The sequence below is a fragment of the Mycteria americana genome, chromosome 2 (genome assembly GCF_035582795.1).
Source record: "Mycteria americana isolate JAX WOST 10 ecotype Jacksonville Zoo and Gardens chromosome 2, USCA_MyAme_1.0, whole genome shotgun sequence".
NCBI classification, from domain to species: domain Eukaryota; kingdom Metazoa; phylum Chordata; class Aves; order Ciconiiformes; family Ciconiidae; genus Mycteria; species Mycteria americana.
The window spans coordinates 166636986-166661991 of NC_134366.1; the positions used below are offsets into that span (position 1 = coordinate 166636986).

Here is a 25006-nt window from a genome sequence, read left to right on the forward strand (position 1 = left end):
GGGCAACCAGCTCTAGGTGTCCCTACTTGAGCAGGGGGGTTGGACCAGGTGACCTCCAGAGGTCCCTTCCAACCTGAACCGGTCTGTGATTGTGTGAACCTGTTGTCATCAGAACGTGCCTTATCCCCTTCCTACACAGCAAGTTCCAAGTGCTGCTCAGTTACATGGGCTCTTGGATTCTTTTGTCGTGTTCCGTCAAAGATACCTTCTGGCAGCATCATTGCAAGACTGGGTGTTTGTACTAGTTGCACGCTAGGTTTTCCATTTTTTAAAAGCAATACAAAGTAACTACTGGATATTATTTTAATGAATAAATACAAGTCATGACTTAGAAATCTGTAATGCTCCCCATATACATTTCACTGGATAAAATGCAGTCACCATAACATAATGATCAGTAACAGTAATGAGATTATACAAACACCTAGAGTTCCTGAGTTTGTTTTGCTTTGTGGTGTTCAATTTTTACCAGCCAAATTACATTCATCCTTTAAGTTCTGAAATATGTTTAAATAGGCTGTGAACTATTTTGATCTCTGAATCTCTTCTTGCTAGTGCAAATGATCTGTTACAAGATCTAAAGAGCACACAGATTTGTGCTAAGAGGTATTTACAGAGGAAATATATATATATGTATGTATATATATATATAAAACCCCAATTGCCTATCTCTCCAAACCTTCATTACTCAAATCTGTGCAAAAAGGTATGACAGAATGTTAGATTGAAAAGATCTTGGCTTGAGAACATGGATTGCAGCATTTTACACATTTACATGTGAGTGACTACTTGATTTAGAAAGCAAACACAAGTCAGGTTCAAAGGACTGTGCTAGCTGCTCCTTTATCACTTAGCAAAGGGATAGAGAATTATTCTCTCTAGAGACAATTAGAGAAAAAAGAATTAGAGAAAAATTCTCTAATTCATTAAATTTCAGATAACCCAGTTATAAATCTTTAAGCAGTTTGATGAAATGTGTCTTACTATTTAACATAACTCTCTTCAGACAAGCAATTCAGAAAACTCTTTAACATATCCACTGTTGCTGATTTGCTCTTTTAGTTTAATTATTAGAAAAAGCTGCTATTACTATAAATATTATACATAAATATGGGGGTGCCTTCAGGACATGAGGTTAAAATCTGGTCCTCTACACATTAAAGTTCATACCTTTGCAAGCCTACCTTTGCCATTAGGCGTGATATTACCACATTTTACTTTTCGCTTAAACCCCCCTTTGTTGTATACCTGCTAGATGATGAGCAGCTGTGTTATGCTTTTGTATATGCCTGTACTCCTAGCTCAGGGCTAAGCAGGAACTATTTTTCTTGGTGAGTTAAGTCTGTTCTTAATTTTGTGACCACTTTGCGACACTGCAGGCCACTACCAGCAGTTAATTTAAATGTCACTTGGAAAGTCAATGATTGTGGTTTTTTCCCCTAAAAGGTAAAAATGACAGAAGTATGGAGTCAATATAATCAGGTGTTTCTTGGATGCTGGATGTTAGATACTTTCTTGGGGTTATTGATGACTTTCTGACCCATTGTCAATGACAATGAATGATTCTATATGGAGAAGAAAAAAGCTCCTTTTCTCAAGGTAGGTAGATTCTGTAAAGGTGGTTTTCAGCCTTGTGGAGAATGCCAGAGTAAGACTTAATTTAAGTTCTTGAGCTGTAGTTAGTCCTTCCCTAGGCAATCACCTTTGTACAATGGTGGGCATCACCCTTGCTGAAGAGTCATCTGCCTCACTTGGATCTTGACTTAGAGTCTATCTCAGTTTATCTTGCTTGTGAGCAGGTTCTAATTTCAGGTGCGCTGGGGACGTCCCCAGCATATGCCATGGCTGAGATGGCACCCTTAAGAAGGTCTCTGGTTAACGTTCAGAAGAGGAAATGCAGAAGCATTGCCAGCATTTGATCATCAGCTGGTGTGCTTGTATCTCTCAGCTGCTGAAGGACTGCAGGACCACAGGATGCTCTGGGTTTCTCTTCTAACCCCTCAGTTGTTTTTTTTTTTTCCCCTCGCTGTCTTACATTTAGTCTTCATAGTATGTAGGTGGCAAGTGAAGGGTACTCTTACGTTTGCTCCCTGTGTATATAAGAGATTGGGCTTTCTTCTTTCTGGCACTTGCAAAAGAAGCATTGTCATCCCCTGTTAAGGAGAGGTAGGAAGCGATACTTTCCCTCAGGCCATAGCTGAGACATGAATCATCCATTGCTGCCAGGGTGCTTTCAGTATCTTCAGTCACCTCCAGCCTTTAAAAGAACAAAATTTTGTTACCGTTTCAGCTACTTGAACTGAGCCTGTTAGTATAATATTAACAGTTGTTAAACTGAATGATGTTAATTTTGTTGTATAAAAAATTTCCTGTCTCATAAATCACCAAACATTCTGTCACTTCTTAGCGATTTTCCGAAAGAATCAGTACAACAGTAGTATCTAAATATTTTTCGGCATCTAAAAAGGAAATAACATCTATATACTTTCTCTCTTTCTTCTTAATCTGTAGGAAAAATGACCTCCATACTGCATAATGTTTTCTTGCATTTGTAAGCAAATGAATATGCTTTGTGAAGGAAGGGTAGTGGAGGGAAATTTACACTTCAAAAATAAGAGGTGCTTTTGTTTCTGAAGGTGGTTTTTTCATCAGCTTCTGAAACCTGACCTACTTTCTCTAGTTGCAGTCGTGATATCAGAAATCTCATGAACCTCGAGCTGGGGGTGTCTGTTGAGAGAGGCACAGCAGGAAAGATTTGTGCTGGGATAATGTGTTCATTGCATTTGTGCTGCTTCATGGATGGCCACCACGTGAACAAGGGGGAGCCATTTCTGACTATCGGGGCTCCCCTGTAAGCCATCGCACGTTAGCGTGCCGTTGGTGGTGGATCTGACTAGGCTTTATGGCCTGGCTCTTACTCCTGCCCTCTTGGTGGAGAGGACTCGAGTCCCAAAGGGACTGCATATGTGTCCTGACTTAGCTGGATAGGAGAAATGATTGAGTGTTAACTATGCTTTCTTTCAAAGTTAGACCAAGATTATCAGTTAGAGAGCTGGACATCCAGTTTCCTTCAAAGCTGTCAGCAGCTTTGAAGATTGTCTAGTCTTTAAAAATGGTCTCAGGAGAAGGAAATGGCTGTTTCTTCTGTGTTGTAAGTATGACTATATACAAGGCTGGAAAAAAAACTTCTTGTTTCTGGCAGCCTGTGTTGTATGCCGTACCTGTGAATATTTCTCCAGCTGAAGTTTTTATTCCGCATCACCACAGGAGGAACTTGATTCGTTACGCTGTTGTTGTTAGTGCACTGGGTAAGACAAGGTGTTGTAAGGACACAGCAGAGACCATCAGCAACTTCTGAACAGGGAAATGAATACACAGACAGTTAATCTTTGCTCACTGTTATCTTCACTGTTTTCCTTCCCTGGTGCATGCTCAAGTAAACAGTTTTGGACACACTAGAGGTAGTCAGTAAATTGTGTGTTCTCAGCAAGGACACTGTAACACAAGCTTAACTTTTTCCTTTCCTCATACCTTTGCCTTTTAGTTTATCATGGGGTATATTTCCCACAATACAAGTGAGGAACTGAGACACAGAAAGATAAAGTGACTTGCCCAAAGTCTAGAACGAAGTTTGTGACAGAGCAGGGACTTAACCCCAGGTTTCCTGAGTCCTCAGTAAGTTCTGCTTTTGCTTCCCATCGTCTCAGCCATGCAAACAGAGTGTAAAATAGATGCAAGATACAACCACTCAGATTGGATTATATGTGCACCTATTCTGCTGTGGAACATGGCTATGGAATGAATCACAGTTCACATGTTACTTTCATCTATGTTTTTTCTCTCTGTCCTCTTCTCCTTGCTCCACTAGGAACACTGCATATGTTCTTCTGTCCACGTAGAGAACATTGTGGCTGAACGCCAGCGTTTTACATTTCTGAGCCTTATTTCAGGGTGAGATTCTGTATCATCTCATGGTGGGGGAAGGAGGAGAGCTAAATATCACTATGTCTCCTCTTACACCTGTAACTCAAGTAAAAATGTTAATTGTTATAAGTTTTGGGTTTCCCCCACCCCAAATTTTAGGCTTCGATTGTTTGCTTCTTTGTAAATGAAGAAAGGTGTCAGCTAACTAAAATGTTAAAAAAAAAAATCCTGTCCAAATTCGCACTCCTCTGTTTATATCAATTGACTTGAAAGTTTCTTTTGCATGTTTTGAATGTGAATATAGCTTTTCTTCCCAGTTTATCAGAGTAGTCTTTGGCCAACACACTTTTTCATTTACCTGTGAAATACGCAGATATAGTAGCTTTACACTTTTAAAATTACAGAGTACTCATTAATTAAAGCACAGAACCTATTGTTCTCTTGTAACATTTATGCAATTAACTTATTGCAATCTTCCTTCCTCATTTTAAAACATTCTCATTTTAGTGCATGGCAACTGCACCCACTTAATTGTGTTGTTTGGCAAGTTATCTTTCTGACACAGGTTAAATTGCCATAAATCTGGAAAACTTGTCATCCACTGGACTGGTATTAGTAAAGATGACAGCTGAATCTAGATTTGAGCTAACAGCTTGAGCCCCTTGAGATAACTTCTGCTAATAAAATCCAGCCATACTCTTCTGAAGTAATAGGGAAGAAATTAACATTGCCGAGAATTTTCTGCTGCCAATAAGGCTGTGTGATGTAGTGGTTCCTAAGAGAAGCATGATTGCAGAACCTGGTCTTGCATGTCCTGATGCTATCTATGTCTGTCTATAGACCTGTCTGTCTATATGGTAAACAAATAAATGGCAGACATGTCCATGCTGGTAAGCAAAGTGAGCCAGGAGTTGAATTCTGGCTCTGGGACCCAGACCATGACTTGCATCTGTATAGCTTAAGAATTTTGTACACCCAAACTTTGACTTTAGCTGTGCTCTGAGAAGGGCTGGGCATCCCTGGCCTGTGCTAACCTCCAAACTGTATTTGTAAGTTGTCTAGGGAAGTGCTAGACACTAGTGTTTGGACCAAATATTGTTAGGCACAGCTCTATTGACATGGCCACAGGATATCATACACCAATATGGGCAGAGCCTATCTGTCTTTATTTAGCTGAGTTCTAGGGTTGATTTCAGTTGTACTGTTAAGGGTAGCATATTTGTATTTAGGATCAAAAATAAAGTAAAAGATATAAACCAAAAGTTTTTCCATTACTTGTTCTGTGGTAGTAGTTGCAAGTCTCAGACATAGGCAAAACTTCTTGTTCTGGACCGTTAATAGATATTTTTACAGTTTCCAGTGGAAAAGATGTGTATTCTGCATTTCTTTTTACCTGAGTAGTGATTCACAAGGTCTTCAAGGCACTGAAAGGTTTGCCGTGGAGAGATGTAATACCAGTTATTTGGAAGGCGGAAGATCCTGTAATGTTTCACTTGCCTGTGCCGCACCGACAAGGAATATAACCCTGGAGAAAGAGGAGAACTAATTACACCAAAGTATGGCCCTAATTGTGGATGGATAGCAGTGACAAGAACCAGAGTATCTGTAAGATGTGGTGTCCTGGTTTCAGCTGAGGTAGAGTTAATTTTCTTTATAGTGGCTGGTATGGGGCTATGTTTTGGATTTGTGCTGAAGACAGCGTTGATAATACAGAGATGTTTTAGTTGTTGCTGCACTGGTCAAGGACTTTTCAGCTTCCCATGCTCTGCCAGGTGCACGAGAAGCTGGGAGGGGGCACAGCCAGGATAGTTGATCCAAACTGACCAAAGGGCTATTCCATACCATATGATGATGTCATGCTCAGTATATAAAGCTGGGGAAGAAGAAGGAAGGGGGGGACATTTGGAGTGATGGCGTTTGTCTTCCCAAGAAACGGTTATGGGTGATGGAGCCCTGCTTTCCTGGAGATGGCTGAACACCTGCCTGCCCATGGGAAGCAGTGAATGAATTCCTTGCTTTGCTTTGCTTGTGTGTGCGGCTTTTGTTTTCCCTATTAAACTGTCTTTATGTCAACCCACGAGTGTTCTCACTTTTACTCTTCCGATTCTCTCCCCCATCCCACTGGGGGGGAGTGAGCGAGCGGCTGCGTGGTGCTTAGCTGCTGGCTGGGGCTAAACCACGACATGTGGTGATCCAAAGGTGGTGATCACTGTGGTGATCAAGATGCCATGATCCAAAAGGTCCCAGAAAGTTCTGAAAAAAACTGAGTGACCATCCTAATTTCTACTTATATGGTATACTTTATATATATACTTAAGTATAACAAAGGGAATAAAGGGCCCAACATCAGGGCCTGAGATTTTGATTGAATTTAAATTTCTGGTGTGTTTTTCCTTTATTTGGTGTGGGATTTTTTGAAATCATGTAAAGGAAATAGGCCTTTACAGAAGTTGTTTGCCTTCCTCTGAAGAGGGGGACCAGACTCATGTGCTGGTATGCTGATTTAGTCAGCTCCCAGTAACGCAGTAGCTGATACCTGGTAATGTAGTCCTGATACCAGATGATGCCTGATAATGCTGATACCTGATAATTAGATATCAGCTGATACCTGATAACGCAGGAGATGACAATTTGTATTTTCCTGTTTCTTTGTATAAAAATTGTGCAGCATTTAGTTTGTAAGGACTGAATCTTGATCCTAAATTTCTTTGAATTTAGTATAGGTATTAGGAAACTAAATTTGTGGTATGTAAGAGGTCAGAGTAGATGATTTGTTATTCCTTTCTGACTGTATCATCATGATATTAGGATGTGTTCTGGTGCTTCAGAAAAAGGGAAGATACCACGTTGCACAATGGGAGGTGTATTCCCATTGAAGAGAATAAAAAAAGTGTGTACAGTAAAATTCCCATGTAGCAACGGAATTGCTGTGAAAGAAAATGAAATTGAAGGCATGTCATTTCTAAAAAGTAACTAAAAGAACCACCTGCTTATATAGGAAATACACTTATCAGCCACCCCCGCTGCCTGGTGTGTATTTTATAGCTTCTTCAGGCGACCTTCTAGGGACCAAGGCAAAGCTGTGACTTTTCCTCCATTTGAAAAGTCCCACTGCCTAATAAGCTTTGCATGCGACCAAAGTAAATAATAGTGTTTAAACAACTGTGTCTTGTTTGTGCTGATGCCTGTGGAACTTTCCATGGCCATCACTAACCCCGTTTCCAGCACCACTCATAACGTAGGTGACTGGTGAAGACTGGCGTGCTGCACTGGGTGCCTTTGCCTTCCCATTACATGTATTTTCTGGTTTCGGACTGATCCATATGAAGCAGGACAGGGAGTGAATTAAAGAGCTGTAAAACTGTTAATGCCTGAGATCAAGGGGGAAAAAATCATATTTTCTCACCTTTCCTAGTTTCACTCTCCCTGATCATGAAGGAGCCGACCTTGGTGTTGGGTAGCTGTAGAAGTTCCTCTGCTTTTTCTCTTCCCAGCCCTTCAAATAACCAGCTGTGAAGCAGGAAAAAACAAATCCTGAAATTTGGACACCAGTGAAACAGAGAGCAGTATGTGGCCATGAAAGTGCAGCATTAGCCAGGAAAAGTGACTGCAAAAATAACACTGTGACTTTCTGTAGTTATTCTCTCAACTATGTCCAGGCATATTTCCCCAGTTTATGGAGAAAATCTTGCTCTCTTGGAGTTCCATTAACTTCTGTGAGACTAAGAGAAGAGTGAATAAGGTTTGGACTTATTAAGGAAAACAAAACTTTTCGAGCTGCCTTGATCTGAGTTGTTGGGGACATATCCATGTGGTATATGGACGGCATATCTGTGGCACTAGTTAAATCCCTCTTTTTCATTTAAACCACTTTTGTTAACCCCAAATTGTATTTAATTGTATCATAAATAAACCCCAAATAAAATACAATTATTCTGCTTATGCTAGGGAACAGTCCAGCCATTTAACTTGATTGGCTTGGTGGATAAGGGAAAGTGCAATTAGTCTTACTGATTGTCACCATAGCTTGGTGCACTGCTGCATTTTGCCACAGCTGGTGTCTAACCATGTAACTGAGCTTGCTCGGCTGGTTTAGGAGTTTCTGGCACTTTATTTTAAAGTTGTTCTTGTGTGTTTGATCTAGTCTGCTGTCAGCAAAATGGTCTTGGGGGAGCTTCAGACAGTAGCTTCCATTACCGTATCTGTGCCCTGTCTTTGGGAAAGCATCTCTATTTCAGGAGGATGTAAAAACATATTAAAATTTAAGCACTTGCATAAATCACAGTGAAGTTCACAGTTCATATGCTTAAAATTAAACAGGTATTAAAACTTTTGCCAGAAAAGTTTTAAGTGTGTGCTTTAATGCTTTTTTCCTGACTGGTGTCTAGGGCAACAAGAAACCTCTGAACCTTCCTTAGCTCTTCCAGTGTGAGAGTTTACATTCTTGAATGACATATTAGTCTTTCTATTTGTTCTTTTTGGTCTTTTTCATGAGCAACTCTAGCTTAAATTTTACTCTTTGTAAATATTAAAAATTATTTCTAAATAGGGTCTCTTTATCAATGTCTTAAAATTAGAGATCAGTCCATGCAAAAGAAGTATTTTAATTATCTTATATGACATTTGAAGGGGTTTTGACCCTTTTCCAGCATTTAAAACTAGGATTTTCCTTTTCATATAATCTAAACTTAGATGTGGATTTGATGTTCTCAGATTTCAAAGGAACTACTTTAGACTGTCAATAAATAAAATTTCTGTCTGTCTAGTCACTATTGGCATTGTTTTCATTATGACACTGAATAACTAATCAGGGCAGTGTATGTAGAAACGTAGTGTTGAAAGGCTATAGGAAATGCATTTACTCACCCGTGGTAAACCTTTGCTACGTATTTTCCTGGAATATAGTTTTCTCGACCTGTTGTAAGGGAATGGACTCTCCACCAGCCTCCTTCACTGTGTGAAAGCAAGAGAAGGGATATTCTCAGATGTACTTTCAGAGCTTGTCCTCATTTTAGAAATTAGTTAAGACATACAGATTAGCCTGTAACATTCTGTTTGCGTTCTTGAATCTATGTATTCAGAAAGGGACCCAATTTGTTTCATTTAGAGTAGTTCCTTCTCTAAACCTACATCAGGATTAAATTTGGACACAGAAATAAGCTACATTTGTTCCATTTAAATTACGTAAGTAATAAAATATTTTTCTGTAGTTAAAAGAAGAAGGGTAAATACTCAGTGGTTAAACCATGCTGTGCTCTGCCTTCCCACAGCCAGACTTGTACTGGTATCCAGGATATTCAGCCTATGGCTGAGTGTGTTGTGTCTGGAGAGCCCAGTAGTTACTCCTGTAACGTCAGGGTACAGATACTCAGCACATGGACCCTGTCTGTCCGGGAACAGGTTTTCAGTCTAACAGAACCTGGTTCATGGTTTGCTGTTTTCCTTTTCTTCAATGAGTTGCTGACCAGACTCCAATAAAAAAGACCTCATAGCTGAAACTAGGTGACTGGACATATGTTTTTTCACTGACATATCTTAGGTTCTTGCTGTGATACTGAATGCTGGCTTTGGCTTTTGAATTCCTTAGGAAGGGCAGGGTAACAAGAATTTTCACAGGGATGCTGCCGAGCTTTAGTGATTAGTGCAAGGATGCCGATGATTGATGGGTTCTCTCCACCTTTTCCTTTAAGAGTTTGAATCCAAATAATAGCGTGTCTTGTGTTTGAATGCCGTTTTTGTGGACGTTCATGTACATGCTCCCAAACAATGCCGGGATTGCAGACCAGAGTCTCAGCGTAGGTCAAAACAGCTGAGTTGAAAACATTTAGGTTAAATGTCCTGAGTTATAGCCGCTGCGACCATGGTCCAGAATGTATATGCTGAGGGAAAAAGGAAAGCGTCTGCTGCTCAGAGCTGGAAATTTCAGGGCCCCACAAGTTTTGTTTGTGGGTTTCCAGCTGGCGTGAAATTATCTATACGAAGTTCAGGTTCTTTTGTTTGTTTTCCCCGCAACTCTCCCAGACAGAACCGAGAATTGCAATAACAAAAAAACTGAGAGACTCAGCATCTCCCTCCCTCCAAACTGTAATATTACTAACCCTGAAAAATCCCTGTGATGATTAAAAGTCCCAAAGCAGCACATCTCTCCTGGGGCAGGAGCCACAGAAATTGTGTAGACTGGGGGGATCATCGGAGGACATCTGGTTTGACTGCTGCAGCTAAATGCAGTTGTTCATCTGGTAATGAAAGGTGCCTCCCAAGTGCGGAGAGTGAGAAACTGTGCCAGCGGTGCTTATCTAATCCTGCCGACTCAGAGCAGTCCCAAAGATCTGTGAGGAGCTGTATTTTCTATGGGGGTTCCATATGTCATGTTCCTAGCAGGATTGGTGGGGCTGATTGCCGCTATACATAATTACTTTGGTAGAAGGCTGAAAAGCTGCTGTTATAAAAGCAGTACGTGCTGCCTGCTCATGCTGGCTTCTCTGTGGTGATTCCTCATCACTCGTGTTCTGGTCGTGCCTGCCATGCTGCTCTTCTCTTCCACTGCATTTTGCTTCTTTGAATGACTTGAGAAAAAGATTATACCTACAGCTTATGTGCAGCAAGAGTCTGCAGGCAAACAGTTCCTGTTAACATCAGCACATACCCCAGCAGGGAAGAACAGGTCCTTCATTAGGACACTATGCTTTGCACAGAGCATTGGAGTGTCTTGTCTTCTGTGAACAAGCTGATTCAAAACACGAAGAGGAAAGTTCCCATCAAGGCTTCCTTTGGCTCTTATTTACTATTAGGAGAAGCGCTTGATCGCTGCACAACAGACAAACATGATAAAAACTGCTGCTACAGAAGCCTAGTTCTTTTAGAAGTTGTTCGCCCAGTAGATCATACTATGCAGCACATGTATGCATATATGCCATACATATAATTCCCATTGATATGGGCATATGTAGTTACGTGGTATTGTGAGGGCTGATAGATGATGAAAGCTGGGAGTGAGGCTTTAAGCTGGAATTTCCAAGCTAAAGCAATTGTGGTACCATGCTGGGTATGTTACACAAACTGCAGCAAGGTTTAAACAGCTAGAAGTTACCAGAGAAGAATTCCCCTAGTTTAGGGAAGCTCTCCATCAGCAGAAAATTCACGGTGGTATTGTCTGAGCCTTGTGACCTCTAGGTTCAGCAAGGCAGGGAAAACACTTCGTCAGCAGAACATAACTACAGCCATTCTGGGTCAGACCAAAGATCCACGTAGCCCTGTATCTTGTTGCTGACAAAGGCCACTGTAGGTCACGGTGGCCTGGAGAAGAGTCCGAGAAGTATTATCTGTGATACTTCTCTTGAGTACTTCTGTCTTCCAACTATTTGATGCTCTGACTTCCTCAGGTAGAGAATTTTTTTAATGAATTTAGAAATCCTCAGGGGATTTCTCTGCTATGAATATGTCTGCTCTCCCCTTGAATCCCTCTGCTCCACCAGCTGCAAAAAATGAAATCTTTCATTTCTGTTTAAGCAGTGCAAACAGTGGCTGTTTGCCACCGTGGGACTGAGTAACTTCTAGGAGGTCACTGTGTGCCGATACAAGCTGTGCATAAAAGAATATCAAGGCTGCTGTCTTCCGTTTTTCAAGAATTGTGCTCACTCTTGTGTGTGGCAATATTTGCACTATGCTTAAGGTCAGTCTGAACTAGTACTCTTAAGCCTACTTGCTTTCTGGGGCTCATAAATTTTTCAGTGGAACTGGCTGGGAAATCTTTGACCTTCCCCCCCCACCAAGAAAATGCAGAATCAAACAAAAAACTTAAGAAGAAGGAAAAGAAAGCTAATTTTTATTTTATTTCTGTTAGAATTGCCTTAAATCTAGGGTAAAATTCTAAAACCTAATCATAAAGGAGTTGTTAGATAAAAAGGATGAGAGAGAAAATGAGAGATACACTTGACATAGAGAAATTCAGAATAATTTTCTTTTTCTATGTGATTCAAAGTATTTTTGCTCTTACTCTGTTTTCCTCTAACATGGGGAGGATACTTTCTCCAAATCATTTTTCAAAGCAGAATTCTGATTGGAGTCCTACTTTAGAATAGAGTCTGAATCCAGCTTCAGAAACTATGTCAGAGGAATCCAAAGATCAAAGAACAATCTCAAATCCCAAATCCTTAAACTGTAGGGAAATTTACACCATGGCTGAGCATCCTTCCTTGCAAATTCTGAACTCAGTTCATTTAGCTGAACTGCATCCAGTTTGGGCCAGGTGCATAAAACAGAGCTTTGCATCAATTGTAACCAAACCTAATTTAAAAAAAAAAAATGGATCAACTTACTCTGATAGCACACGTAGTTTTTCCCCTACATGAAATATAGGTTGGCTTATGTCTGCTGAAGGATAGTCATAGAGGACAGCAAGGAAATCACTCTCTTGACCTGTTAAAGAAGAAAGAAAATGTTGCTCAAAACAAGATAGAGTTCTGAAGCAGAAACGGATTTTTCATTATGTATGTTATATTTCACATAGTAGGTCAAATGGGAAAAAATTCTCACTCTGAAATGTCACTTGGTAAACATAAAGAGCTAAAGATGAGCCTATAGCTTTATAAGAAGAATGTGAAGATATTAGAAATGAAAAAAAGTCATTTGGTTAATTGTAAGCAACTAAATTTAGACCTTTTTTTCTAGTAATTACCATATTTAAAGGACATATTCAGTTTGAAACTAGCAAAATTAGTAAGTAATTATAGTATTAGGAAGTAACCCAGTTTGATTAATGCCTCTGTTTCTAAATGCCTCCAGCTACAATTTTGAGCCAAGCTGATGCATTCCATTTAAGAAAAGGAAGATGCATGTTGAATTGTTCCGTCACTTAACACCACTGATACTTTTCAAAGGTATGAAATAAGTTTAGATAAAGGGCAATGAGAATGTGGCCATTATTGCCCATTTCCCATCACTTTTTAAAATTAGCTTGATGAACAGCCAGATCTCTTTGTTCTCCCCGCCTTGTGTGGAAACTGCACTAGAGGTAGCAGATGATGCCCCTGTCTTCAATTAAAGAAGAGAGGCAACGTGAGTGTTTATAATTAAATCATTGTACAACTGCAGTTTGCAGAACTGGGGTCAGTAAAGAGATAAGAAGACCTTTAACATCAGTTGGGATGACTCTGGGCCTTGCAGCACTGTTTATGACACTTGCTGAGTCTCCTGGGTTTCTGAAGGATGGAGGAGGCACTTTGCACAAGGCTGGGACTATCAAACGTTCAAGAGCTCCTCATCCAGCAGGAATCTGTGGTGCCCAGTAAATGCTGACAGGTGGGAGATTCAGAAATGTGTCATGCTGGGTGTTTTGAGCTCTTTGGCAGAAGTCCTGGCAAGAGGGATCGTGCAATACGCTGCCTGCGTTTCTCCTGGAAGTGGGTCCCTTCCCTCTGCACGTTGCAGTACCCTCCTCCGGCACATGGGGAGACAAAGCCTTCCCTCTGCCTCCAGCAGGATCAGCACCCCGTTCCTTAGTAATACCACCTAGCAGTACGTTTGCAGAGGTGATTTGATCTCCATGCTTGCCCTCTCTGTGCAGCTCAACATGTGCAAAAATGGGAATGAATTCCGGAGAGGAGAGAAAGAAATTACCCAGAGGGATAGACACACTTCTGTATCTTGTTAGATTATCTCATTTAATATAGATTCCTCGTCAACTTGTCTTTAAGGAAGACTTTTTTAAGGGAAACCTAGAAACAGCATCCTGAGTGAATGCTGAGACTGGCTTTGTGTTTTCAGCCTCTGTGTCCCAGGGCCTTACAAATAACCCACAGTGATAATGATGAAAGGCTGAAATAAACATACAAGTCTGCAGAAAAGAAATATTTTCAAGAGGAGAGATTTTACACTTGTTATCCTTACGGAAGTGATAATGAGACTATAAGTGTTAAGGAAAATATTCCACATCTGCGGTTTAACGGACTTAAAAAACATTGTTTTCTCAGTTGATTTTGAGTAGCGGTTTGTTGTTATGTTATAGGGACTTCTGTAATGTTATTGGGTCATTTCACCTTAGTATTCAAACTGTCTGTAAGCATTTTTAGTCTTGCTAGCCTTTGCCCATTGAAGTAGCCCCATGATACAGTTCGTGAGCATCCTTATGGATGCAAAGATGTGCAGAGTCTGGAATAGACATTGTTTAGTTTGACAGTGTGTTTGGTATCAGTATTGCCACGGTTTTCTCAGTTGATTAGTGTCACTGAATTAAATAGGACTAGTCCAGTACCTTTGTATGAATCAGCCAGCTGCCGTGATTAGTCAGTCTACTGTAACTTATTATACAATTAGTTCAACTATACTGAAGAAATTCTGTGCTAGGCATGCCTTTGATTGCTTCCCTGTTCTGCACTAAAAATTGAGACACTTTCTCTGTCTATGAAACTGCTTAGTACCTGAGGCTAACAAGACCTAAGTATTGGTGCTGAGTCTTTATCAACAAAACAAAATCTTTACCCAGGGCTACAGGACATATGTGCCAGAAAGGTATGTTTTAAGAACTGCAGAATGAGGATAAAGTGCCATTGCCTACTTTCTCATTGCAGATTGTTAGACAGCAGTTCTACACAGAATGTCATTTTTTTTAGCTTAATGACAATGCCTTTAGCAATGTTTTTTTTAAACTTATGCTGTTTATTTATACGTGTTTTATTTCCATACTGAAAGGGTTGAAAACAAGTGCTTTTCTGCTCTCCTTCCTTGGTGGTTTGCATTTCGTTATGCACTGCGGGGTACGTGACTTTTTTCTCTACTCTAGCAAGATCTGTGTTACTTTGCTTACACTTTCATCTTTATATTCATTTTTGTTTCAATTTTGCATGTTAATTTGTAGTTGTGAAAAGGAAGGAATTAATCATAGTGTTGGCTGCCACATCCATGCAAACGTTACCTCTTAAACTACATGTACTTATATTAGAGTGAAAGTAAAGGGGTTTTGTACTACCGAAAACCTTTCAATCCTCCTACTCCACAAACAAGACCTTATTTTAATTGGTATTTAAATCAAACCTCACTGGGTTTTTTGGTCATGTAAAATACCCCACCACACTCTACAACATTTCACAGAACCCATAGTAGCTCCTTTTAAACACAAAAGCCTTGAAACCAGGACTAAACAAATTACACTGTTTCTCCACAGTGATCTAATAGATTTGATCTGATGAGCTCCCCACACTTTTAAGTTGTAAAAGAAAAAAGAAGATTTGCCTGAGTTTTTCTAACACGACCTCTCCTCCGCAGTGCAAGTGTAGGTTACATCTGAAATGGAACAACTCAAAAGTTAGAGTGGAAAGATCGAAGCACAGTCATTTCCACTGAATCAAGTGTCAATATTGGGGGGGGGGGGTTTAGGAGTAGGAACAGAATATGAAATACATGCTAGTTTTAGATGTCTGCATCCCTGGATGTCTTGCAAAGTGTGAAACTGAATATTGCATGCTCCAAATTATTCATTGTGAGTGGACTACGAAGCACTGTTAGAGAGAAGGGCGAGCATAGGCAGAGCATGCAGATCCAGCTCATCGCCCTCAAAAAACGCTGTGCTGTGCACGAGTGTGGTCCCTGTCTGGAGCGGAATGAGCTGCTCAGAGCTCAGCTGCCTGCATCATCCCAGCTTTACTGTCCAGCAGAAATACTATGGTTTACGGCATGGTGTATAGCAGAGAGGGTAAAGGAGGGAACTCGTGTGTGTCTGGGAGGCTGTCTGTGCAGCAGCCGTAAGGTGTGGCTGCAGAGTCGCGCTGCCATACCCAAATTAGATCTAAACCAGCCAGCTTGGGAACTGAGAGTTATGCAGGTGCAGCTTAGTAAGGATTAACTCTTGATTCAGGGTCCCAAGGGAGGAAAGAGGAGGGGGTGGGCTCACAACCCCTGATGACCCCTTGCTGCTGTAGCTCCTCTGTTATCGGTACCTAGGTTATGACAGGGATGCCCATACAGTGTGCTTTCAGATGGAGTGCAGTCATATTTGGAGCCCAAATGCCCCCTTGGGAAATGCAGCTTATGCACTGTTCCCTTTCTCAGGTCCAAGACTGATGCACTGGAGGTGAGGAAAGCACAAGGTTTCGCTTTCAGTGCAGCTCTCAGGCAGCACGAGGGGCTTATAGGGGTCTGATGAACACAGTCACACTGCAAGATCAAGTCTGCAGACTCCAATTATCTGTTTTCTTCCCCCTTCTCGTTGGATATTTTTTCCTTTCTTTCTTTCTTTCCCTTCTGGTTCAGTCCTTCATTTTATTCAGTCTCACTGAAATGAACCAGTGTAAAACCTGCTTTTTCTAATAACTATTTGGACTGTTGTAAGTCCATGGATTGGATCCTCTACCTCACTTAAATCAAAAGTGGCTGTCCCTGGCCTGGGAGAAATCTTCTGTGTTTGGTGTTGTGATTTGGAGTTTGATCAGCTCAGGGAGATAAATAGATATGAACTCACTGGATTAACCCCAATATATGCTTTTAGTACCAAGTTCCTTTTCAAAAGTCTGTTTTCATTGGATATGCATGACGGTACTGATGTTTGTATTCCCAACTCTAATTAGCAACACCTAAGCCATTATGAAAGATGCTGGTCTGGTCCAGACTAAGAGTTAAATCCAAAGAGCTATGCAGGCCGTTAAATCATAGAATCACAGGATAGTTTGGGTTGGAGTGGACCTTTAAAGGTCATCTAGTCCAACCCCCTTGCAATAAGCAGGGACACCTTCAACTAGATCAGGTTGCACAGAGCCCTGTCCAACCTGACCGTGAATGTTTCCAGGGATGGGGCATCTACCACCTCTCTGGGCAACCTGTGCCAGTGTTTCACCACCCTTATCATAAACAATTTCTTCCTTATACCATTACCTACCCCTTGTCCTATTGCTACAGGCCGTACTAAAAAGATTGTCCCTATCTTTCTTATAGGCCCCCTTTAAGTATTGCAAGACTGCTATGAGGTCTCCCCAGAGCCTTCTCTTCTCCAAGCTGAACGACCCCAACTCTCTCAGCCTTTCCTCGTAGGAGAGGTGTTCCATTGCTCTGATCATTTTTGTGGCCAAAAAGCTGCCTTTGGGTGCTTAAACATAGGTATCCAGTGCAATTTCAGCTGTGTGAGTGTCTGAGACGTCCCTATGGCCTTGCCAGATGCCACTGCAGCTATGGGAGACTTGTTCCCTTCCCAAGTGGCAGCAGAAGTTCAGGCAGGATCTGACAAAGCACCTTTCTAGATGTGCTAGACGTGTAGGAAAGTGCAAGTAGATCGAGCCCTGAATTCGTAAATGGGTAATTTCCCCTTGCAATCGCTGCGCTATCAATGTTTGCTGAGTTATCTTTTAGAGTATGTTCTATTTACGTCACTGGAAGGGGTGCAGTTGGCTCTAGCCCTGCTAAATCCTGACTTTTAGCATGTGCGGGAACACTACAAACTTGGTCACAGCCATGGCAGTGACCCCTCACTCCCCTGCTCATCATCGAGGTCCTGCTCTGAGTGTGTGCATGTCTCTGTTTTGATGGTTATGGTATTCGTGACAGCAGTTGTTGGGAATATGAATATAAGGCACTCTTCTTCACAAGAAAAAAAAAAATTGTCAGTTCATGTTACGGGCTGCTGAGTAGCCATTAACAGTGTTTGGTCTCTGCTTTATTAGGATTTAGGGCTACACGGCTCCCATATCAGCTAGTTCTTGGTCATGCTAAAAACAGGGCTGGATTTCCTTCCAGCACTAATGAAACTAGGCTGATTCCCTATCCTTGTAATAATGAGCAGCATAACTGGGCCATCTTTCACGGAAAACCCCAAAATTTTGATTAATGCCTTCCCCTTCTAAAACAAACAAACAAACAAACAAAACCCAAAACCCAAAACAAAAGACCAAAACTGTTTTCTGTTCCTCACCTTTGGGGAGTGATTTATCGCGTCTCTGGTACCGGCTGTCTGTCGTATTGCGGCACGAGAGCTGAGGCTGTACTGACTTCCCATCTACTGCCTTGCAGTTTGGGAGTAGCAGGTCACTGAATCCCTCTTGCTTGCCCCCTCAGATGCATGACCTCTACCAGCCTACGGAGTGTGTGTGTGTGGGGGGGCTTTGCAACCTGATTTTTTCATGGGTGGATGCATAGGGCAGATGTGTAAGATCCCCCTTTGGCAGCTGGGCCTGCAAAATGTGTATTTCTGTATAACCTTATTGATAAAACCTGGTGACAAGTTGGCTGCGTGGTACTTTTAATGCAACTGTCTAACAGTGGACTTCAGGTTCAGTGCAAGCATAACATCATTAAAGTTTTTAACCTTAAGTGAAGCAAAATCAAATTTCAAGAAGAAATTTGTAAAATATCACATGCAAGTATGTCAAAATACAGTATTTCTGGTTTCTGAAGTAATGCTTCAGTGCTTTCTGAATGGCAAGGAATGTCTTTCAACGAGCACCAGCAAATAATACTTTTAACATTTGGGTTTTTTAATTAAAGTACTTCCTGGAAAATGAGCTGGAATGTACCTAAAAATAAGCACTGTCTATAGAGGATGCCCTCCTTCTCCCCCAGCAGTCACGCACTTGCCTGCTTTTACTACGTCAGGCAGATGAAGGAAGACACATGGATGAATGTATCGTATATTTTGAACATCTTTTTCCCTTGAAAGAAATTAAATGAATGCTTACCCGTTTGGCTTGGCACATTTGTTTCTTCGGAGGCTCTCGGTGTTTTCACAGTATTTCCCATTGCGTTCTCTAATTCCGTCAAAGCCCTTCAGAACTAAGTCAAAGGAGAGATTGAAGTTAAACATCAGAGTAACACCTGCTGTGCCAACAGATGAGAAATGACCTAGTTTGGGTGTCTCCAATTTTATACAGATTTGCTTTTGAGAACTCTTGTGTCAAATTCATGTGAGAGTTTTACATACTTGCTAAACTCTCACCACGTTGGTGCTTTTATCAGGGGAATAGCAGAAAACCACAGTTAGGGAAGTTGCTCAGAAGAACGCAGTGTAGTAAAAGTTTCCATTACCAGTACCTCAGCACAATAGGAAGTCACAGCAAAGCCATGCCCGTACAGTCATTTCATATACAAAATGTTCTTTTCAGCATTTGGAGTTCTGAAGCTACAAAGAAATTAATTAGATTGACGTGTCTGGTTTTCGGCGCTGTGTGTATATTATGTCACTTTATTGCCGAACACTAAGAACATTGTTCGGTGGGTTTTTTTCTGATGCAGTTGTGCTCTCAGCGAATGTGGGTAATGTTGTTTTTCCTCTTTTTTTTCTTTCTTTTTTCTTTTTTTTTTTAAAGTAACACCTTGCCTCAAAATGTTCGATCTCGAAACGCTCCTCCTGCATAAAGCCAGTGGTGTAAATTCTTCAGATACTTGTCTTAAAAAGTCTTGGTGGATGTACAAAAAACAGTATCAGGCAATTGTGGAACTAAATGTTGTGAGAGGGACAGTTCCTTCTCATGGCTTTACTGCACCCATCCTAATTCTCCTTGACAGAGAACAGGGAGAAAAACTTTGGATACGGAAGGTGTGTCATGCTATGGTATATTTTCAGAGGAAGAAGAGAATAAGCTATATCTGTTTGAAATTGTACATTAAAGCAAAATAACACCAGTAGCTGATTGATAGGTAATTATTTTTAAAAAATATATTTCTGTCAGTTGCGCTGTGAAAATGATAACAGGAGCTCTAGCAGCATCGTGTGGGTATTCTGCATCTTTCAGTCTTTTCTAGCTTAAATATTTCAAAGATGATTACTGCCTTTGGTATGCTGCTCTTGACTTACAACAGGCTAGAGCCTGATGGTGTTAGCTGGAGAGGTGCCTAACTTGAGAAGCAGTGCTGCTGAAATCAGTGAGACTTTATTATTAATTGTCTTTTGGAATAAGATTGGCAGAATTTAGTATATTGCTTAATACCATACATTTTTCATGTCTTATAGCGAGTTTAGGCAGACAGAATAAAATGCCGTTCAAAAGAAAGAGAATTCGTCTCTCATCACATGCAAGTAGATCAGTGCTAAACCAGATGGTAACGCACAGTTTGACTCTACCTCATCTGATTTTCAAGCTTTTTAGTGCTTGTTCCCAAAGGCTCTTTGCTAGAAGTCTCCATTTCACCGGCCAAATGGCACGTTACCCTTTCACAGCCTGCACTCAGGAACTAGCTTGTGGCACATCTGTAGGATGCAGCTGTGCCAGTGTCTTTCTGACAAGTGTCTGAAATCTGCTTTCACAAGAACAAAAAACTGTTTAATTGCCTGAAATAAGAAGTCTAGAAGCTGAATAAAAAAGTAACCTTAAATTTAAATAAACTATTTGCGTAGTCACGTTTGAATAAAAGGTTCTCTCTTGATAGGAAACACAAAATCATTCTCCATTTAAATGCACCTAAGTTTCTAAAACTGAAATTAAAATTCATTTGGGGAGGCACTGTCTACTTGCAAGATTATAATTTCCTGACTGAATATTTTTTCGCAAGACCCGATTTTAATTTCTTCGACGTTTTTCTCAGTTGTATCCCATCAAGGATAAGAGGTATACATATAGGAATAGTGCAGCCAGTACTTTGGCTACACATATTCTAGATTTTCCTGGCTCATCTTCAAATTAGCCAGCAAAATTTCCTGGACGTGGCAAGAGAGAGCTCAACAGGGCTGAAAAAGTCAGCCAGAGAAGTGGGATAAATACCTGACCAGATAACCTCTGCTGAGCTCTGTGCTGTAGTAGCTGCGTTTTTGCAGTACTTGAAAAGGGCAGTTCAAATCTGGTTAAGTGTATAGTAAGTAAGCTGCAGCTACCCAAAATATTGTGCAATTCCAGATAGGTGCCAAGCATGGCGGCATAAATATCTTATGCCCATCTATAATTTTAATACGTGCAATTGTTATTTAGAGGAGAACAGTACTTGAATTTTGTGTCACAAAAGTAGGGAAAAATAAAAATAATAGAGTCCTACCTCTGTGTACCCCTTTATTCTGGGTCTTGGTATTTGAGGGCCAGGAGAGCAAGTCATCCTACTAGCGATCAGACTTGTGACAGAGTGCTTTCAAGGGCTTTTTTCCTGCTCTTAAGTGGATAAAATTTTCAGGTGTGCCTGAGTCACTTTGGAAAGTGATACGTAGCATTTGTACATGATGGAAACACTTCTGAAAACTTTACCTCACACTTACAAACTTTCTAAAAGCGTGGCACATTTGAGCAAGGCACCTTCATTTTCCTAGATGGTATTTAGGGGTCTAAACTCTAAAAATACCTGAAGCTTTGCTTATATGTAGTTTGTGATTAAACCGCTTGCTGTCTAGTCCAGACGGATTAAGTACCAGACAACAGGCACGCGCCTACTTCGTAGTTTTGCAGAGCACGTCCAAAACTGGCCTGGCTCACTTCTGCCATACAAATCATCGTTCTTCTCAAAGGAGCTCTGAAGTCAACAGGACAGAGCGTGCAGCTCAGTGCTGCTACTTTAGATGTGGAAGAATCTGACTTACGGAAAATAAAAATGTTATAAAGTACTTACAGTAACAGTGAAGAGCAATGACGTTTTGGACTTTGATGTCACTAGCGTGACAGTTTGCTGTGTCTCATTACATTTTCCATGCTGTTTTACTGTCACTAATTACCATTGGTGGCAGCATGAAGTCTTGAAAGGGACAGAGAATTCAAGATGTTCTCTAGACTCATGGCAGCAGCGTTCAATAAAAATAAGCAAATGGAAAGCTGTGACCACTGCTGTTGATTCACTTATCCAAAGTGATTAAAAGGAAAATCACAGATATCAGACTAGGTTTTACCGCTAAGGCCACTTGTCGTTACGCATTTGGGCAGAGTAAAGGCACCTCCAGTCCAGTCAAAGGTAGGGGAATGAATGCCCTGAGGTATGGCTCAACTGTCAAGACATTTGAAAATGGGATGGAAACGGAAGAAATTGGAAGTTTTGTTTGAAAGGGGGGGAGGGGGGCAAAAGATTGTTTCTACTTGCTCACTAGCAATGGTGTATCACTGTTTGTAGAGTAACAGTGTATGAATTAGAATCCTCAGTATTTCTAAAACAACAGTGCACATCACTCTCAAATGCGTGATCGAACTTAATGGCTTAAGTAGCTTATCCTTGTGTCGAGTATTGGCAGTGCAATACAAATCCATTGTATTGCTGTATGATAAACTATATGGTGGTTTTCTGAAATTTTGAGATCCTCTGCAAAAATACACTTACAGGAAACTGTAGTGCCTCTTGTGGCTGATCTGATTTTTTATCATTTAAGTCAATAGAGGAACAATAACAGTTTTATAGATTATATTCTTTTGAAATGGTGAATCTGCTCCAGGCACTACATCTCACTTAAACTTGGTGACAGTCTGGGATACGAGTAGAGGTGGCATCATTCTGTTGTGGAAGCAGATAATTATGCCAGGTCCAAAGAAAATAGTTCACTGAGGGTGATTTGGGAAGAATTAAGGAGAGGTGATAAACTCTAGGCTCACCTTGTCTTTTCAACCCAAAGCCCTGCATGGAGGAGTGCAGCTGCTGTTCAGCTCGGAGGAACCGCCGTGCTGCTGGCTGCAAACCAGCCTACCTGCAGGTGTAAGGGTGCCTTTCCCTTCTCACAGACCACCTCCTCAGGCTTGTGGGGAAATCAGATTTTAACCATTCAAATCGCATTTGCAGTCTTCCAAGCTTTGGCCCTTCCCTCCCCTTGCCCCTTGTGCACACGCTGTTTAACGAACGCTGGTCGCTGCAGCCATAGCTGTTAGCAAACACACAACCAGTGGGGTTGAGTGATCTTTACTGCTTTATTTCTGCTGCCAAAAGGAAGGTGAGAAAACATCTACAGCCCCGGTCCTGCTTTGTGTCCTGTTTATCAGTGGCAGAATTCTCAGCAGATAGGAACTTTTCACCTGTCAAGACTGGAATCTCACTGACCTACATCGTGGGTCCCAAAAACCTGTGGTACAATTTATACCTTCCGTTCCTGCGTGCAAGCACATGTAGCAATAATTTCCTCTCACATAACCTGTTCTCTGAGAAAATGTACTTCTGGAGCAGTTAAATAGCATGACGCATAGGAAAGTCTGTTACTTTGTAAGAACTTTTGCAAAGTTATATTTAAAATGATTGAGAGTTAGTAAATATAAAGAAATGAAAATAAGGAGACAAATAAAAAGCTAAAATAAGCACCTGAGTAAAGCCCCCCTGCAAGGAATACTGCAGACTAGTAAAATTAGGACATTCATCATTCCTGAGATGCTCTACCCTATTTTATTTTTGTTACCTTCACATCTATACTGCCACATATATTCACATCTATACCTCCACATATATTCACATCTATACCGCCAAGGTCTTAGAATTTAATTCTCAATAAGGTCCACAGGTAATGTCTGAATCCCATTTAGCTCGAAAATGAAATCACCAGCATCCTGTTATTTTTTATGTGGAGAAAAAACAGCTTAGATTTCAGAAGCTGTATATTTTTTGGTGAATTTCCCTTAATTTGTCATTAATCAAAATGAGCATCCTTTCAGCTTTTAGGCACTTGTACCTTTGCGCTTAGAAAGAGCAATGTGACGCGGTAATCAAGCTAATTCACAGAAACATGCAGCTATGAAACAACACAGAAATACCACATTATGCAAACTTCTAACACTTTGAATAAAAAGCCCACTAATCTGTGACATTTCTCGTATTTTGGGTTATAGTGAGCTGCAGTTTGCTTCAGCATGAGGTCCTATGCATCTATCTTACTGTGAGCTTTCAGTAGAAATACTCCTTCTCCCTTCTATCTTTAGTACCACTCCTTACGAAAAGGATCAAGGCAGGCTTTTCTATTTCTACCTTTGGTGGTACTTGAAATCCATGGTCTGAATACTGTCATTGGTAATGAAATAGAACTCCCTTTTATATAAATAAAATTGAGAAAGTTGTTCCCGTATGCAGATAATCTAAAATGTATCAGAGTAATGATTACCTTTAAATGCTAGGCATGATATTCCAGGTTGCAGTATTTCTCAAAAAAGCCGTAGTCATAATACTGCTCTCATGCTGCCAGCAAGGTTTAGCTGATCAAGTCGAGGAGCAGCCGGTCGAATGAGTGTGTTGTGAAGTTCACGCTGTCATGTAGAGCAGCATTTGCCAAACAGGCCACATACTTCCTCTCTGAGAAATAAGGAAGGCTCAAAGTGTTTGCAACAGATGAGGTTCCTGTTGCAAGTCACTACTCAAGACACACTTTATCTATGGGCTGAGGAAAACAGGGGGGTTTTCAACATATTGCACCAGGGCTGATTTGAGCAGATATAAAAAATGAGCAAAATAACCTGGTTTACATTACTTACACAGAAAGGGTTTCTCTTTCTCATTTTTTTTTTTCTTCCAAATGTGTTTATCCAGTAATGTTCAGTCCCCAACTGTTTTGTTTTATGTAGTTTTGCTAGTTTTTTTCAGACAGACAGGAAGAAGCACAAAACTTTATTTTCCATTCTTATTGAGCCTGGATGGGAACGCAAGGTTTGCTTTATTCTTTACTCTGCACTCCAAAACACCTCTGTCTGAAAATAATTGAAGCTCAGTATCAGCAATGAAAGTATATGGAGTGAAAGCCTGTCTATGAAACAAATTTTCACATCAGTTGTACAAAGTGCAGAAGCAGAAGCCCCAGGACCTCTCTCTTCTCAGTGTCTGAGATGGGGAAAACAAGATACTAGCCTGTTAAATAACCTGACTAAAGTCCCTCAAGAATATAGTACTGCAGATATGAATATAGAAGTCAAAGGGATTTATTAAGGTTTGCCCTTTGCTTTTATGATCAAGATGTGGTCTGAAAAGCTCATATACCTAATTTTGTATAGTGAAATAAAATAAAATTTAAAAAAAACAAACCCAAACCAGAACCCAAACAAAACAAACAAAACCTACCACCAGAAAACCCAACAAACCCAAGCAGAGTTCCTGCTTCACACCGGAGTAGCTCTGAGTAGATGTTCATTGTAATGCCAGCCTGTTTGATGATGAAAACTAAAAGTTGACAAGTGTGGGAGCTGTTGCGTAAGTGTTATTGGAACCAGGAGACACTGATCAAATTCCCAAAGCTGTGCCA

The 25006-nt window shown here is 40.7% G+C and overlaps 2 protein-coding genes across 2 annotated transcripts in view; one reads left to right on the plus strand and one right to left on the minus strand.

Moving 5' to 3' along the window:
- TG (thyroglobulin) overlaps nucleotides 1–25006 on the plus strand; it is a 168749-nt gene that overhangs the window by 103035 nt on the left and 40708 nt on the right. The window lies entirely within an intron of this gene.
- Nucleotides 1049–24092, minus strand: SLA (Src like adaptor). The gene is made up of 8 exons (XM_075495312.1): nucleotides 23879–24092; nucleotides 18582–18675; nucleotides 12243–12342; nucleotides 8791–8877; nucleotides 7331–7434; nucleotides 5318–5449; nucleotides 3222–3354; nucleotides 1049–2257 (listed from the first exon to the last, which is right to left on the minus strand). Exons 2-8 carry the CDS (start codon nucleotides 18640–18642, stop codon nucleotides 2038–2040), a joined length of 837 nt encoding a protein of 278 aa, XP_075351427.1. The 5' UTR covers nucleotides 18643–18675; nucleotides 23879–24092; the 3' UTR covers nucleotides 1049–2037.